The sequence below is a fragment of the Lactuca sativa genome, chromosome 8 (genome assembly GCF_002870075.4).
Source record: "Lactuca sativa cultivar Salinas chromosome 8, Lsat_Salinas_v11, whole genome shotgun sequence".
NCBI lineage: Eukaryota > Viridiplantae > Streptophyta > Magnoliopsida > Asterales > Asteraceae > Lactuca > Lactuca sativa.
Genome location: NC_056630.2, coordinates 152,793,189 through 152,812,138, shown reverse-complemented (window position 1 = coordinate 152,812,138; position 18,950 = coordinate 152,793,189). Strand labels below are relative to the sequence as shown.

The 18,950-nt window shown below is 39.2% G+C and overlaps 1 protein-coding gene across 1 annotated transcript; it reads right to left on the bottom strand.

The window, feature by feature from the left end:
• Positions 1–12,071: 12,071 nt before the first annotated feature.
• On the bottom strand, positions 12,072–13,643 carry LOC111913108 (protein DETOXIFICATION 51). The gene has a single exon (XM_023908840.1). It carries the CDS (start codon positions 13,641–13,643, stop codon positions 12,072–12,074), a length of 1,572 nt encoding a protein of 523 aa, XP_023764608.1.
• Between the last annotated feature and the right edge of the window lie 5,307 nt (positions 13,644–18,950).

Genomic DNA, 18,950 nt, shown 5'->3' with positions numbered 1-18,950 from the left:
CAACGCCAAGTCGAATTCAGAATCGACTTAGTTCCAGGGGCTACCCCAGTAGCGAAGTCACCTTATCGTCTCGCACCAGCAGAGATGCAGGAACTTTCCAGTCAACTTAATGAACTCCTTCAAAAAGGATTCATAAGACCAAGTTTCTCACCTTAGGGAGCACCGGTCCTGTTTGTAAAGAAGGACAGATCGTTCCGTATGTGCATCGACTACAGAGAGCTGAACAAACTTACTGTCAAGAACCGTTATCCTCTACCCCGTATTGACGACCTATTCGATCAACTTCAAGGAGCAAACTACTTCTCAAAGATAGATCTACGATCCGGATATCACCAATTACGAGTTCTAGAGGGGGATATTCCAAAGACAGCTTTCCGAACTCGTTATGGACACTGCGAATTTGTAGTGATGCCGTTCGGATTAAATAACGCACCAGCAGTATTTATGGACCTAATGAATAGGGTATGCTGTCCTTACTTGGATCAGTTCGTCATCGTCTTTATCGATGATATACTTGTCTACTCCCGAAGTGAGGAAGAGCATAGTCAGCACCTACGAAAAGTCCTAGAAACACTGCGAACGGAGAAACTCTATGCGAAGTTCTCTAAATGCGAATTTTGGATTCGAAGAGTCGAATTTTTAGGCCACGTTGTTAGCGAGAAAGGTATACACGTGGACCCCTCCAAAATTAAGGCCATTGAGAACTGGTCGGCACCAAAGACACCTACAGAAATTCGTCAATTTCTAGGTCTCGCTGGCTACTATCGCAGATTCATAAAGAACTTCTCTAGCATTGCGAAACCTCTTACTACATTAACCCAGAAAGGCGTAGCCTTTGGCTGGGAAGCGAAACAAGAGAAGGCATTCCAGACGCTAAAACAGGCCTTGTGCACCGCACCGATACTATCCCTCCCCGAAGGGATAGAAGACTTCGTAGTGTATTGTGATGCGTCAAATCAAGGACTTGGTTGTGTTCTTATGCAGAGAGGGAAGGTTATTGCTTATGCCTCCCGACAGCTTAAGACACACGAAGTGAACTATACGACACACGATCTTGAGTTAGGAGCAGTGGTATTTGCTCTGAAGATCTGGAGACACTACTTATACGGAACAAAGAGTACTATTTTCACCGATCACAAGAGCCTTCAACACATTTTCGATAAGAAGGAACTCAACATGCGACAACGACGATGGGTTGAGTTACTAAATGACTACGAATGCGAAATTCGTTATCATCCTGGCAAGGCCAACATGGTAGCTGACGCCCTCAGTCGAAAGGAATACACTGGTCGGAGGGTCAAATCTCTGACTATGACTATCCATTCCCACTTATCCACACAAATTAAGGCGGCACAAATGGAAGCTTTGAAACCTGAAAATGTGGCGGGTGAATCCCTGCGAGGAATGGAAAAGAATCTAGAAGTCAAGGGTGGCGGAGCCTACTATCTCATGGACCGAATCTGGACCCCGAAACATGGTGGTTTCAGAAACGTAGTCATGACCGAAGCACACAACTCAAGATATTCCGTTCACCCGGGTTCAGATAAAATGTATCTGGATCTTAAGAAACTGTACTGGTGGCCTAACATGAAAGCAGAAATTGCTACCTTCGTAAGTAAATGTCTTACTTGCGCTAAGGTTAAGGTCGAGTATCAGAAACCGTCAGGATTACTACAACAACCGGAGATACCAGAATGGAAATGGGAGCGGATTACTATGGACTTCATAACCAAGTTACCCAAGACGACGAGTGGACTCGATACCATATGGGTCATCGTCGACAGATTAACCAAATCCGTACATTTCCTACCCATCAAGGAGACTGACAAAATGGAAAAGCTTACAAGAACTTACTTAAGGGAAGTAGTGCGACTGCATGGTGTTCCGATATCCATTATCTCCGATAGAGATAGTAGATTCACTTCAAGATTCTGGCAGTCACTACAAAGTTCCCTGGGGACTAGGCTAGACATGAGTACAACCTACCACCCACAAACAGACGGGCAAAGTGAGAGAACGATACAAACTTTAGAAGATATGCTAAGAGCCTGTGTGATTGACTTTGGAAAGGCATGGGATATCCATTTACCCCTTGTCGAATTTTCATACAACAATAGTTATCATACAAGCATAAAGGCTACTCCGTTTGAAGCCCTCTATGGTCGAAAGTGCAGATCCCCTCTGTGCTGGACTGAAGTTGGCGATACCCAGTTAGCTAGAGGAAGAGTTCCTGAAAGCACTCTCACCGGTCCGGAAATCATACGAGAAACGACAGAGAAGATCGTTCAGATTCGTGAGCGATTGAAAGCCTCTAGAGACCGACAGAAAAGCTACGCTGACCAAAGGAGGAAACCTTTGGAATTCCAGGTAGGAGACCACGTTTTATTAAAGGTCTCACCGTGGAAGGGTTTAATACGCTTTGGAAAGCGTGGGAAACTAAATCCAAGATACATATGGCCTTTCGAGATTCTTGCCAGAATCGGCCCTATGGCTTACAAGCTTAACCTACCGCGTGAACTTAGTAACATACATCCAACCTTCCACGTCTCGAACTTGAAAAAGTGTTTGTCCGATGAGACTCTTGTTATTCCACTCGACGAGATCGAGATCAACGAGAGCCTCAACTTTGTGGAAGAACCGGTAGAAATCATGGACCGAGAGCTCAAGCAAACAAAACAAAGTCGCATACCCATCGTGAAGGTTCGCTGGAACGCCAAGCGGGGGCCTGAATTCACATGGGAACGCGAAGATCAGATGAAAAAAAAGTACCCTCATCTCTTTCATGTTCACTAGTATCTTTACTACTTTAAATTTCGGGACGAAATTCCCTCTAACGGGGGGATGATGTGACAACCCGATATTTCAACTCTTTGTAATGGCCTAATAAGTCAAGTATTGTAACCACTTTTGAGTTAAAGAAATTAACTTTGATAATAAAATGTCCAAAAAGTTTCTATTTAACTACCTACTATGTTTAATATCATTAAACCGGGATCGTACGTAAAAAGAAGGCCCAAATCCGGCTTCGTATATTGAAGTTAAGATTTTTCCAAGTTCGGCTTAGCAGCAGACAGCTAAAAACTCGAATCGGAGATCGAGCGACTTTTGGCCGGAATGACCTAAACGAGAATCGAAGGTCTCAACAATAGTATTTCAGCGGTGAAAAGTCTGGCAAAAACCGACGTCAGATAAAGAAGTTATGAATTTTTAAAGAAATTCCTTAATCACGTCATTTTGTTAAATAAATAATAAAAATAATTTCGGAATTGGCCAACGGAGTGTAAACGAAAGTTGTAGAGCGTAGTCTCACCTACGCGTGGATATAAACACCATCGAAAACGGAGTTCGTATGAAGAAGATATGATTTTTTGAAGTTTATTAAATAAATTATATATAAATTTAATTCAAAATCCGGTAATATCCGAAGGAGGAGTCAGCGTCCTCATCCGAGTTACGCGCCGCGTAACCTCGTACGCCCCGCGTACGCGAGGGCCTTGGTCTCGGTCCGTCCACGTCGCCCCTATGCGAAGCTATCCCCTTTCCGTCCCATCCGAAGCCGAGGCAGTCGAGGACTTGGTCATGCATGACGTACGAGTACGCGCTGCGTACGAGCGTACGCCCCGCGTACCGAGGCAATTCAGCCCTCTATAAATAGAAATGCGAGGGTTCCCGGAAATTTTGCTCATTCTCTCTCTATTTTCTTGCGTTTTGCCTCGTTTTCCGTGCCCGCACTACCCCGAAGCTCTGGTCTTTTTGCTCAAGTCCCGAGGGTCGATTTTTACTCCCGAGATTCCCGAGAATCCCGAGAAAAATCCGTTTCCCAAGACGAAACTCTGACCGGTTTTCCATCTCGCTATCTTCAAACTTTCAAGTGAGTTCATACCCCTTAATTAACCTTTTTTAAATATTCTAAATGCTTTTATATGCTTTCTAAGGGGGGGAATTACAAGTAAAACACACGACTACTATCGGGTGTTATATATAAAGATTTTTATACACTTTTTTTAAGTAGAATCATATGTGATTTATAAACTTTATAGGGAACTCTCGTATACAAAATATATTACAATGGAATCCTATCTTTAAAAATATAAATTGTTGTAATGCATGTATAAAATAAACATTTTCTTAGATTATATGTATACTTGCCTACCTTAGGCTCTGCAAAAATCTATACAGTTATAAAATGTGATTCCTTTTCTAGGCATTTTTCTAAACAAACAAGTCACACTTTTAGAAAACTATAATATGTATAGTTTTACGAGGATATTGCTAACTTTTACATACTAGAAACATGATTTTCAAGAAGTCACTTTCATATACAAGAACAAACGAACATTTTAACACGTAAATCTGTTTTTATACCACGGTTTTGTGAGACATAAACTTCACGTACGTTCGAGTACACATTTCAAGTCCTGTATTATATATCAGAATCCCTTGGAGGGGGAGCATGGTGTTTGTGTATAGATATATACGGGCTTGACAACCCGCGCCCTGACTGTTAGCTACAGTCCACCATTTGGGGTGACAAACGTCATAACATTCCAACGCCTGAAGAACGTTGTGTATAGGCATTCCGAGTCAATAGTATGGTTATAAAACTCACATGGGGTATTCAAAATGCATTGATTTACAAGGTTTTCAAACACATTGGTTATTTTACACTTACATACATTTTAGAAACCAACATTGGTCTTGAGAGAAGGCTACTTTTATACTAGTAGAAAATATAGGATTTTCTAAACACAACACAACCAAGGACCAAAACATTTCATTTCATACAAACATTGTCATTTAAATACTTATGAAACTCACCAGCTTAAATGTTGATCTACTCTTTCAAAATTACTTGTATGTCCCAGGGAATCAGTAATTTCAGGTATCATTATGCTTTTGGTGAAGGGATGCTGCGGCGCCAGTTTAATCTCATATTTTGACATCATATTGTAATTGGTTTTGAACATGTAACTTTTTGACAAATGTAAACTTTCAATTATAAATATGATGGTTGTATTGCTTTCTTTACTATGTATTCAATTGTTACGTTACCACATGAAGTCATCCGCCCCCGAACGTTTCCGCCGTTCAGGTTTGGGGGTGTGACAGTCTTGGACTCGGCGAGTTGAAGGACCAACTCGCTGAGTAGAAGCGGGATGAGGCGCGGAGTTTAAGTTGTGGAGTCGGCAAGTAGACCCTGTTTGGGCAAAAACCCTAATCCGAGGGTTTGCACCCTATTTAAACACCTTAACTCGGCCTCCTTAGTCCCATTTGCTCCCAGAAGACCCCCCATAGCAAACCCTAGCCATTATTGAAGCAATCTAAGGCTTTTGGAGTGATTTTGGTGCTTTTGTGATCCAAGGAAGGAAGGAAAAGCTTGAAGGATCAAGAGGAGGCTACAAGGATTCAGTTTTGAGCATCATTTGCTGACTTCAGAAGGTATAAAGTCTATACCTTGCTTGCTCTTTTGATAGATCCCATTTTGTGGAGTTTTAAGGCTTTTCTAAGCCATTTTGGTCACCAACCATGATGGCAAGCATGGTTTGAGGTTGATGTTTCGGATCTAGGTTCTTTGAGGGGTTACAAGGCAGAAAGGAGTGGCTTTAGCACTCGAGGAAGGCCCCATGCATTGTGAGAGCTTGTTTTAGGACCTTTTGAAGTCCCATGCAAGCACGTAAAAGTTGTAACTTACGTGCTAGATCGACTGTAGAAGCTTAGATCTACATTTTGATCAAGGGTTGTACATCAAAAATTGAAGATTCAGTGAGTGGTTATGACCAACTCGGCGAGTCCGTTCTTGGACTCGACGAGTCCAAGGTTCTGTCACATATCAGTTGAGGGTCATAAGGACCCGGTTGAGTGTGGAAAGGTTTTAAAGGGGTCCCAAGGGGTGACCCAACGTTCTGGACTAAGCCATTGTTCTGGAAATTCATGGGACTCGCCGAGTGCATGAACAGACTCGGCGAGTCCAAGGCAATCTTCTTAAGGATAAAGATGAACTCGACGAGTTGTTCATACAACTTGGTGAGTCAAGGACAGGACCTGAGTATCAGTTGATGATGAACTCGACCAGTTGTTCATACAACTCGACGAGTCGGATGGGGATTCAGTCGATGTTCATTTAGAAGGAAAACTTGTCGAGTCATCGCCTAACTCAACGAGTAGAGACCGGTATGAGGTCTAATGGAAGGATAGGGACTCGGCGAGTTGGCGAGCCAACTCGGTGAGTCAGGTCAACTAGAAGTTGACTTTGACTTTGACTTGGTCAGGGGTAAAATGGTCATTTTACCCTAAGAATAGGTGTCAGTTTCTGATTAAGTGTTTTGTGGGAATTATAGTCGGAGGATTTCCGGAGTAGCAGTAGCGGCAGTCAGAGGATTCCCGCACAGTTCAACAGCTACTACGAGTTGAGTTACCTTCCAGTAGCGATGGGTCTACGGCCACAATGCCGGCCCACCAGTAGGGATCGTATGCTAGATGTTTGTCTTTGTGATATTCATCTGTGTTGTTACTACCTGATATGTTATATGCTAGCGTGATATGGTATGTGATAGTGATAGAGTTCGGTTGTTAGGACCGAAGGGTAGGTTAGGCACCCCAGATATGCCTAACAGTATGTTATGACATGTTTAGCTGCTAGCATGATATGTTACATGAGATAGAGGTAGTAGGAGGGGGAAGAGTCCCCGAGATTCGGTTGTTAGCACCGAAGGGTAGGTCGGACACCCCAGATATGTCTGACAATAGATTATGCTATGATATATGTGATAGTAGTAGTAGGGGTGAAATAGTCCCCGAGGTTCGGTTGTTTGGACCGAAGGATAGTCAGCACCCCAGAATGGCTCGACATGGGTAGGTCAGCGCCCCAGAATGGCTTGACACGGGTAGGTCGGCACCCCAGAATGGCCGCATGGGTAGGTCGGCACCCCAGAATGACCGTACGGGTAGGTCGGCATCCGAGAATGGCTGTACCGGGTAGGTCGGGCACCCCAGAAATGTCTGGTAGTATGTATGCTATGTGATTGTATGGTATGTGGTACGATGGGGGAACTCACTAAGCTTCATGCTTACAGTTTTTAGTTTTGGTTTCAGGTACCTCTTCAGCGAAGGGGAAGGAGCTGGCGCGGTAGCGGCACATCATACACACACATTGGTTTCCGCATTATGAGATGTTCTGGGATTGTACTCTGAGATTATTATTATTTTCATGTTTTGGGTTTTCAGACACGAGATATGTCTTATGAGATGATATGATCGGATGATGTTTTACTACAAATGTTTTACAAACCACTTAATTTAAAATGAAATTTTTTGGCGTGAAAATTGGGTCGTTACAGTCTCGTTTTTTTCAAATCATCAAACTTACCTGGTGAGTTCATACCCCTATATTTTAGGGGGAAAAATAAGTGAAATGCAAGAAAAACTTATGTTAAAAATGCAAATTGTTACATACAGTTTCTAATGCTTTATCTACATTTTGTGTATAAATGTTAAATAAGTAAAATTACGCTATTACAAATGTTATACTTTGCATGCAAAGTTGGTAATACACTAAGGTTTATATTCAAATGAAACACACTTTTGAAAAACTATAACAGGTATAGTTTACTAGATATTCATGATATTTTACACTCTGTGAACACTATAGAAAGGAAATACTTACATTTACAAGAAAAATGGACTTTTCATACGTATATCTATTTGATACAAGCTTTTGTGAGACATTTAACTTCACGTACTTTCAAGTACGCATTTCATGTCCTGTGTTATAAACCATAATCTCATGTAGGGAGAGCGTGATACTTGTGTATAGATATATACGGGATTGACTATCCCGCACCTAAACTGTTAGCTACAGTTGGACCGGCAAGTCTGGGGTGACAAACGTCATATGATTCCAACGCATGAAGAACGTTGTGACAGGCAGTCTGGGTCAATAGTACAGTTCTAAAACTCACATGAAGTATTAAAACATTTGATTTATGGGGCTATCAAACGCCTTAGTGATTATATATACATATATAAATATACTTACACTATTTTAGGTATGGAAAATACTTATGCATTCCAGTTTTTGGAACTTTTAAAAACTACCATTCATTTATAGAAAATATTGGATTTTCTAGAAACAAACTCGGTTACTTTATACAAAAAGGCATATAATTCTTATACAAAACGTTTATGAACTCACCAACTTAATTGTTGACACGTTTTCAAAACTACTTGTATTTCTCAGGGATTCAGTAATACATGTAAACCACAGCTTTTGGGGAAGGAACGCTAAGGCGTCAAATTTCAAACTTATTATATCATCATAATGTAATTTCTTTTGAACCTTGAGTGCTCAAATAATATTACCACTCTTAGCTCCTTGAACATTCTGTGACTGCTCCCGGTCTGAACATGGATCACGTGCTTCAGATAGTAGGAGATCTACTAGTATCTTTCAGACCTATGCATGTTCGTTTCAAGATCCATTTTAGACAGTCCAATTCACTCCTTGTCATCAATTTCTATCATATATAATCTCTATACTAGCAATTTATATCATTTCCTAGTGTAATGGTTTCATCTTCATTCCTCTACTCTAATCCACAAGGAACCCCCTCCGGCACTGACGTGTCGCCAAATGAAAGCACACTCATACACAACATGAAGCTAGATAGTCAATTCGAATATCGAATTATGTGCCAGAACGATTGGACTCAAACAAGGGTTGCACGCTAGGCTAAATCAGGCATTCTAAGTCTATTTGGCTCCTATTGCATACAACCTAAAGCATTCACTAAACAAGCTATCAGTGCTAGCATAATTTCCAAGTGACATACAATAGGTATTCAACATGACATGGAAGTAAAAGGCTATCTAGTGCACACACATCCTTTCTCCTAGAAAGCAATATTTCACATTAAATAATTAAATCCTTTTCCTTTGGCTTCAGCTGACTGCACACAATGGGTCCTCGATCCTTGTCACCAAAATTTTCCATTTTCTTTACAAAATTTAAAAGAAAATATTTTCAAGCCGCAAACTTGAGTTCAAACACACCGAGATGTGTCTGATTCGCTCAAGCTATGCTCTGATACCAACTTGTAACGTCCAAATAATTACAATAAATTTAAACTTTTGAAAACATTTATATTTATAATAAAAGCCATTAAAAACATTAATTAACCAAAACTGTTACGTTTCAAGTATTCAGATAAAATTTCAAAATTAAAACATACTTCAAACAATATTAATCCATTTATACTTCAAAACAACAACGGAAAACTAATATTCTTAAAATTTCATATCAAGAGCCTGTGACAAGGACCCAATCTTCAACCTCGTTAGTGTACAGTCAAGCTAAAGCCTCATTCATACCATATGTACCTATAATAATCATTTTATATGTCTCTTTCGAAAAAATATAATAATCATTTTATAAAGGAAAAGGGTAAGCACGAAACTTAGTGAATTCCAACAGAACATAAGAATAGAAGTATTACACCCTACTCCTACATTCCATGCCATCAAAAATTATGCAATCATCCATATAATATATAAACATCAAGATCATACATCTCGTGTCTATTTGGGAACACATCCCAAACAACACCCAAATAAAGACTCGGTATTCAACCGTTGAGTCTACGGACTTGGCGTTTCCACCTTTGGTCCCCCTGACTTGGCACAATGGCCTTCGGTCAGTCGGCTCGGTATTAAGCCGTCGAGCCCAAATATATCGACTCGGTATTTAACCATCGAGCCCAAACATATCATGCATATACATTCCACATAACAAATAAGTACATGAAATATAACTAATGCAACAAGTATTACTTTAACTATCAACCATATAGTTCCTAGTTCACCCGACCTAACAGTAGGCATATAATATCCTAAGGTTATGAAGTGAGGAACTCACCTCCAATAGCAACACTCTCCAGAGTAGGCTAAGGTACCCTTTATTGTTGTGACAAACTCTCAATGCTTATTGTTGTGGCATTGTGAGTTTGAGGGGGGGGGGATGTTAGCCGATATATTATTAGCCCACATGTTTATGGGCTCTTTAGTCTTTAGTCTATTAGGGTATTGTTTAGGTAGTATTTATATCAGCTTTATTCTTTGCAGCCTTTATGATTCTCATTGAGAACTTTGTAATTTCTCTCTATCATACTCATATGGCAATGTTAATACTTGTATAAAAAAAATGCAAGTTACATATTATCAAGAAATAATCTAAATAAAGTTATTGGTTTGATACATATGTGCTCAGAGAGGGAAAAATATCATCTAGCTCCCGTCAGTAGGGTTGTTTAGATTCAACTTTAATTTAGGTGAGTATCTCACTATACATTGTGTTGTAGTATATATCCTTGTGTGTAGCAGGTTAGTATGTTGTAGTGATCTGTTTGATTGGTAGACCTGTTATGATTACCTGTGCTTGTTGGTTATCTTTTTATGTGCATATGTCGAAATAATGTGGTTGAGTTGAGGCGGTCCTACTTTGTCTTGTAGGCCAACAAACTCAGGAGTGGTCTAGCTTTATACTGCAGGCTTGGGAGCGGTCCAGCTTTATGATGTAGGCTCGGTGGGTGGTCAATTCTTGTGTTGTAGGCCTAGTGTGCATGCATTGTATATGTATTGGTTTATGAGGTATTTTGAGTTATCTCACTATGTTTTGACTTACAATTGTTGATTTCATGTTTTCAGGTACTTTTGATGATCCATGCAAGGCGAATGCATGATTGTACATATCCTTCTATTATTTTATGTTTCGATAGATTGTTGATATTCTGCTTTGCTATGGATTTGATTTGAAAACAATGATTGATTATCTTATAACTTTATAAAAATGTTTTATTAAAAATGAAAAATTTTGTCATGGTTTTTGGGATGTTACAATTTAAGAGTGCTCCACGTATTTATGTATTTTCATTTTGTGCCATATCTAATACGGGTGTCTTAGTGACCATCTTCTATTAACTTGTACTCTAATTTTAATTTTTCTAGTAGTGCATGTTCGTTCGTTTAACTAAACGAACGAGAATTTGTATTAATGTTCGTTTATTTATTAAATAAACGAAATTCGTACCAAACGGTTATAGTTCGTTGAACGTTATGTTTGTTTACATCACTAAAAAAATATAATGAGATTGATTAGTTTATGGTACAATGACGACTTTGTGTAGAATAATTATAATCCTACAACAGCTAATGCACTTGTTCCTACCCGTCTCGTTTTTCCTAATTAAAAAAGATAATATCTCATAATTTTATATTTTATTAGAATGATTGAGTATTTAAAACAAATTCACATGTTTAGGTATGTAGTCAATCGGTTATAGGTTGGTTTTTTCAATAGGAGATAAATTGATGATAAATAAAATAGATACCATAAAAAGTAAAATATTAATGAATAAAAACAAGTTTATAATGCATATTATATGATGTGCATATATGTAATAAGTGTTTATTTATTAAAAAAAACAGCCAAAATCACTAAAATTCCGGCGAAGGGGGGCATTCAACAATGCGATCTTGTTTTTTTATATTAAAGCCTTGAAAACAACTCAATGAAATTTATAGAAAATTTCCTCATACACAAATGAATGTAGGTGTATTTATACCAAAGAGAGGTGAGCCATAGAAACTTAAAATGAAACAATTTTGCTTGGGCATTGCCACTTGAAAAATAGGCAATTTATCTTTTGTTTCCAATCAACATCTATTAATTTCAGCAAATAGAAAAAAAAAATACTCTACTAATCCTATACTATGTATGGACTATTTTACCCGGTCACGCTACCCTTTTTATTATTTTCTATCAATATTTTCTGGAGGTATATCATATATGCAATGTTACATATCTCATTTGTCATTTTATACTGCACGCCATAAAACAAAAAGGGGACTACAAAATTCCAAGTAAAAGTATCATAACAATTCCGTAATTGTTTAATTTATTTTTCATATAACGTTAAGTCTAGAGTGGAAAAAGCCCAAAATTCAAGTATCCAACGTCACATAGCTAAGTTAAATAGTAAATATTGTTAAAACCTATACAATACAACTTGATAGTTTAATTATGTCATCACAACTAGGTGGATTACCGGCTCATTTCCATAGATGCATTCCGGAGAATATAATGGAGTTTCTCGATTTTCACCATCGTTACATGTTAACATCTCTGCCTTTTTTGCTTCTTCTTCCCAATCTACCCTCCCTACCACATATAACATCAGCCCAGCACAACAAACTTGGGCTGAAAGCAAGCCCAACCAAAGCCCAACAAACCCAACCCTAAGCCCAAACCCAAGCCCAATTGCTACAGGCATTCCAATCATATAAAATGCCCCTAAGTTCACATTGGCTGCGGTGGTGGGACGGGCAATACCACGCACCACCCCACATGCAACAGTCTGTGGATTGTTTCCGAGCTCACATAGACCAATGATCGGTAGGGCAACCGATGTTAACCCTAAAATATTTGAATCATTCGTGAACATTTTCCCCCATGTTTTTCTCATTGATGTGGCAAATATCATTGCGGATAGGCCCATTAGGCCCGCCAAGAAAATGGAAACTAAGGCTGCGATTCTAGCTTTATCGGGCCGGTTTGCTCCGAGCTCATTTCCTACTCGGGTCGAAACTGCAAGCCCTAGAGATGATGGAAAGACATAGAGAAACGCAGTTATCTGAATTAGTACGCCCATTGACGCCACTGTGGCCCGTGGGTCAACAAGGAGCCCGCAAAGTACGGTCATGATCTCATACCACCACCACTCAAGACATACCGAGATACAACTCGGTGTTGCCAACCTAATCAGTGGTTGCCACCCAGTCAAACATTCACGGGTCGGGTTGCTCCATGTAGGTAAATGCAACCCGGTCCACCAAATGTAAATGACCAACACAACCAAAACAACAAAATTGGAGGCTGAGGACGCGGTGGCGACACCCACCAAACCTAAGTGGCACCGCCAAATGAGGATGTAGTTTAGTGGTAGTTGTATTATTGTGCCAATAAGGGACGCGATTGTTACCGGGTAGGCGATGCTTTGAGCCCGAAGGTAAATTCGGGTTGGGTGGATAAACGAATTGGATACCAAGTCGGGTATGGAGAAAAATAGATACATGCAAGCTAAACGTGTGATGGAAGGGTCTTGATGTAAATATATCAAAATGTGTGACATATTTATCCAAAGAAACGTTATGGGTATAGAGACAACAAGTAGGAAGATAACAGTGCGATGTAATGTTAGGCATGCAAGTTTATGGCGGTGGGCCCCAAAAGCTTGGGAACAAAGCGGCTCCATGCCAAGCGCTAAGCCTGATAAAACAGAGTAGCCGGTGATGTTAGCGACTGCTATGGCTAAAGCTCCGGCGGCTAGCTCTGTGTCACCAAGGTGGCCGAGGAATAACATGGAGATGATGGATCGTGTGTATAGGATAAAAGACGTAAGGGCTATTGGTGATGAGAGCTTAAATAATGCTTTAGTTTCATGGATGACCTGTGAAGGTGTAGGGATATGGCGACATTCAAGGGTTTTGGTTATTTGAAGTAATGGTGTTGGGGACGACAGCGGTGTTAGAGGTTGATGATCGGAAGTTGGAACGGAGAAGGTGATGGATACTGGGGTGTATGAAGTAGTCATAGTGGGGTGAAAATGAGAGTTTTCTCTTCTCTTTCTTACCTTTATGGTTGTTTTGTGTAAAAATAGGCAAATATTGATATTGATATGATTTAAGTTTTTCTTTGATTCTTTAGAGGAGACACAAGTGATAGGGGTATAAATAGGGTGAGTGGGAGTGTAGTGTATTTATTTATTATTTTTATTTTTATTATTATTATTTTTTAATCAAGCGGGGAATGAGGGATTGGGGGTGGTCCTTTCTGAGATGGTGAAAATTTTGATTCTTAAATTAGATTTCATTCACGCTGATTAGATTTAATTATTTTGATATGATTGTTAGTTATTTATGATGTTTTAAGTGTGTAAAAATATTTAATATCTAGTATGTAAATTTATTAGAACTATAATTTCTGCTACTGTGAATGATAAATTTATCCAAAACAGAAAATTTTCATTACAGAAGTAATATGTCATTTAAAAAAAATGTATTTGGCTTGCAGCATAAATGTCTTTATCCAAAATGGAAATTAAAATTGACAGAAAAGTAGTTCATAAGACAAATTTTTACTATTTGTGCTGAGGACTCGTTCAAGTAGGTTTTCCCACTTCAAGGAACATGTTCCATAACACCCTACAACCCGACATCGCCACTCATTCCTAATTTTTAGAAAAATAGGAAAAAAAACATATATAATTAGTTGATAAAAGTTAATTTAATATGCTTTTATTTAACCTTTACAAACAAATATATACTTGATAAAGATTTATCTTAAACTAAGTTATAACCCGTGTAAACCACCGTCAATAAATTAAAAAAATATTGATAATTAAAAAACATAACCATTGACCAATGATTTGCAAATAGTTAATTATTTATAATATTAGGTTGATTTGGATTAATATGTAAAATGTTTTGAAAATATAAACGACGTTTTTTATGTATAGATTAACAAAAAAAAAAAATCATGATGTTGTATAATGAAAATATAAAACAGAATAGACTAAAAAACAAACACACTAAATTATTGAAATGCAATTGTTATATGCCGAATTAAAATTTAAGTATTGTAAGAAACATACATGAACACCCTTATTTCTAAACATTTGAAAAGTATGAATTTACAAGAAAAATAAGAATATATTGAATTATAAAAATTGAAGTGTTTTTTTTTTCTCTTTTAAATTTAAACAAATAATTTAGATAAATAAATAAAGAAAATTAATAAATCTTTATTTTGGTAAATTTGAAATTAAAAGAAAATTTTATTAATGAATTTAATATGCATTTATTATTGAATATAAATACTATCTACAATTTTTAATAGAATGAAAAAAACCATAAAATGATATGTGGAATAAAAGTTAATTTAAAATAACCACAAAATTCATGCAATTAGTGCATTTTAGTTTTGTATAGATTTTAGTTTCCTTTTGTATTAGAGATATATTTGGTATAATATAAATTAATTCAAAATTTTATCTTATTTTCAGGGTTATGATATAAATTGAAGATAATTATATGATTGAAGATAATTATATGAAAACCGAAATTGCATAAAATTCGGCAGCTAAAATTTAGGAATTCAGAATTGATTACATATTTGATATCTATTGATGAATTGGGTGGGAGAAAATATATAAAAGTGCTTGAGAGAATGTCATGTGGGAGAATGATGGTCTAAAAGAAGAACATGTGGCATGTATGAGAGATTTTATATTAATAACTAGGTGTTAGACTCATGTATTACATGGATTCATTTAAAAGAAAATTTAAATATAAAATTCAAAATATTTGAGAAGTTTGAATTTATAAGAAAAGTAAGAAAAATATTTAATTATAAAAATTAAAGTGTTTTTTTTTTCTTTTCAATTTAAATAAATAGTTTAGATTTAGATAAATAAATAAAGGAAATTAAAAAAACTTTAATTTAGTAATTCTGAAATTAGAAGGAAAGACAATTAATGAAATTGATATACATTTATTATTAAATTTAAATAATATGTGGAATTTAATAAAATAGAAAAAAAACCATAAATGTAACGACCGAAAAATTTCAACCAATTTAAATTTTTCAAAAACGACCCGATCTCTTTAAGTTATTACAAAGAGGTTTTCAATACAATTTATTTAGAGTATTCCCAGAATCACATCACAACATAAACATGAGGAGCGGTACGATCACGCCTTCGCCTTGCCACGGTCTCCTGAAGAACCTGAAAAACATTAAACCACAACTGTAAGCCCGAAAGCTTAGTGAGATATCCCCAAAATACCAACCACGTATATCATACATGCATAACATGCCATATCATATCCGAACACAGAACAGCCATGCACTTCGGGTCTACTGTGTGACTGGTCCGCCGCACCGGCCAACAATCCACCTGGTCCACCCTCCGAGTCTAGCCATATACATCGAGTTTGTAGTATGATTGGTCCGCCTGCACCGGGCCTTCAATCCACCTGGTCCACTCTCTGAGTCTACAGTATAACTGGTCCGCCCGTACTGGGCCTTCAGTCGGCCTGGTCCACTCTCTGAGTCTACAGTATGACTGGTCCGCCCGCACCGGTCTTCAGTCAGCCTGGTCCACTCTCTGAGTCTACAGTATGACTGGTCCGCCCGCACCGGGCCTTTAGTCAGCCTGGTCCACCCTCCGAGCCTCAGCACGTCTGGTCCGCCCTCTTGGGGCCTACAGCATATCCGGAGCACTTGCTGGGCCTTCGGAACAACCGGTCCGCCCTGGGTATGTAACGTCCCAATTTTCACGTCCAAAAATTTCGTTATAAAACATTACATAAAAGCATCAATAGTTAAAACATTGTTTGATTAAACCATTTCACATCGAAAACCAAGTTGAAAACCACAACATTCAATCAATCAAATATCAGAGTATCAATCCCAGAATAAACTCGTAACTGCGGAAACAAGAGAGAGAGAGTGTGTGTGTGTGTGTGTGACATGTTGCTACCGCGCCGACTCCTTTCCCCTAGTTGAGGAGGTACCTAAAACCAAAACTGAAAACCGTAAGCACAAAGCTTAGTGAGTTCCCCCAACCTACCACATACCATGCAAACACATAACACAATTACTGTCAGGCTATTCTGGGGTGCCTGACTACCCGGTACGGCCATTCTGGGGCGCCGACTACCCGTTCGGCCATTCTGGGGTGCCGTCCTACCCGTGTCAAGCCATTCTGGGGTGTTGACTACCGTCAGTCCTAACAACCGATCCTCGGGGACTAGTCCCCTCCCACTACCTCTATCGCATATAACATAACAAGCCAGCATGCAAACATATCATCACGTACTGTCAGACATTTCTGGGGTGTCTGAACTACCCTTCGGTCCTATCAACCGATCTCTACTTCTATCTCATATAACATATCATGCTAGCATATAACATATCAGGTAGTAGCAAACCTAGATGATATCACAAAGACAATCATCTAACATACCACTCCTACTGGTGGGCCGGCATTGTGGCCGTAGACCCACCGCTACTGGAAGGTAACTCACCTCGAAGTAGCTGTTGATCTGATCGAGAACTGACTGTCTACTGCTGCTGCTGCTGCTCCGGAAATCCTCCGGCTGCAATTCCCACAACATACTCAATCAAACACTGCTAACTATCCTTTGGGTAACATGACCATTTTACCCCTGATCATGCCCTAAGTCAAAGTCAGAGTCAACTTTCAGTTGACCCGACTCGCCGAGTTGGCTTTCCAACTCGCCGAGTCCCTACCCAAACGATTGTCCTGAATCCCGTTTCTACTCGTCGAGTTAGGCGACGACTCGACGAGTTCTCCTTCTAAACTAATATTCAAGTCCTTCATCCTACTCGCCAAGTTGTATGAACAACTTGTCGAGTTCATCTTCATCTGATGAACACTTATGCTAAGACTCGCCGAGTTGTATGAACAGCTCGCCGAGTCCATCTTCATCCGAAGAACACTTATGCTGCGACTCGCCGAGTTGTATGAACAACTCGTCGAGTCTGTTCTTGATCTAAGGAGATTGCCTTGAACTCGCCGAGTCAGGGCATTGACTCGCCGAGTTCCTCCATAGATGAGTTCAGCTTCCGACTCACTGAGTCACACCCCGTGACTCACTGCTCACTCGACACTACGAAAAGGGGACAAACTCGGAGACTCGCGAACAGACTCGCCGAGTCACATGAACGACTCGCCGAGTCGTTGCCATGCACCCACTAAATACACAAATTTGCTCGATTCCAGTCCATGCCATTCACAGATCTGGACTCCTAGAACACGAATCACACGTAAAGTTTCCAACTTTACGTGTAGATATTCACCAATACGGATTTTAGGGTTCAAAATGTACTTAAAATGGTAGATCCAAGGGTTTCAAGCAATAAGGGTCCATAAAGGCTACAGATCCGAGCCCTTAGAGCCCAAACATGCCTAGATCCGAAGTCCCTCAACACTATAAGCTCATTACACAAAGGTCAAGACTAAAAGAAGCCTTGAAATGGCTATCACAAGCTCTCAATGAGATAATAATGAAGGGACAGAGAGGGTTTCGAGTCCAATACCTCTAAAAGTTCTGAAATGGCACAAAGATTCTAGATCTTCTTCCTCTCCTCTTGATCTACCTTCTTCTTCTCTCCAAAACTTCAAAGAAATGCACCAAAATCACCCAAATTACCAAAAGAGGAGTTAGAGCTTCGAGAGGGAGTGTTCTGGACGCAGTGGGGGCGGATATGAGGCACAAAACATCGTTTAAATAGGGTGCAACCCCTGAAACTTAGGGTTTCATCCAACAGCGGTGACTCGTCGAGTCCAGAATATGGACTCGCCAAGTCGCCAACTTAAACATGTCCCGGGTCCCGTCGCCGAGTCCAAGGCTAAAAAGAAGGAAAATACTCAATAAGATTTACATACCAGGAACCAGGTGCTACAGGGTATCTTGGCCTACAGCACAAAGCAAGACCCGCCTCAACCCAACTCCAGTCCAAACAACCATGTGCACATAATCATACAATCATATAACAGTTCACAGTCAACAAGCCGATCAAACAGATCACATAACATATCATCATCCTAATCAGGATACCGACCTATTCGGTCACTAGTATAGCATCACCCTACATATCAGGATACCGACCTTAACCAGGTCTCTAACATATACCATCCTAGCTACCAGGATGCAACATATCAAAGCAATAACATAACAACAAATACCCGAATCTCAATCCGATAAAGGGCCGACCTTGGTGCCTTAGACCCTGTTGATATAGTGAGGATAACTCACCTCGAAACTGCTGACTGAACAGATAAACCAAGCTGCTCCGATCACTGATACGATCT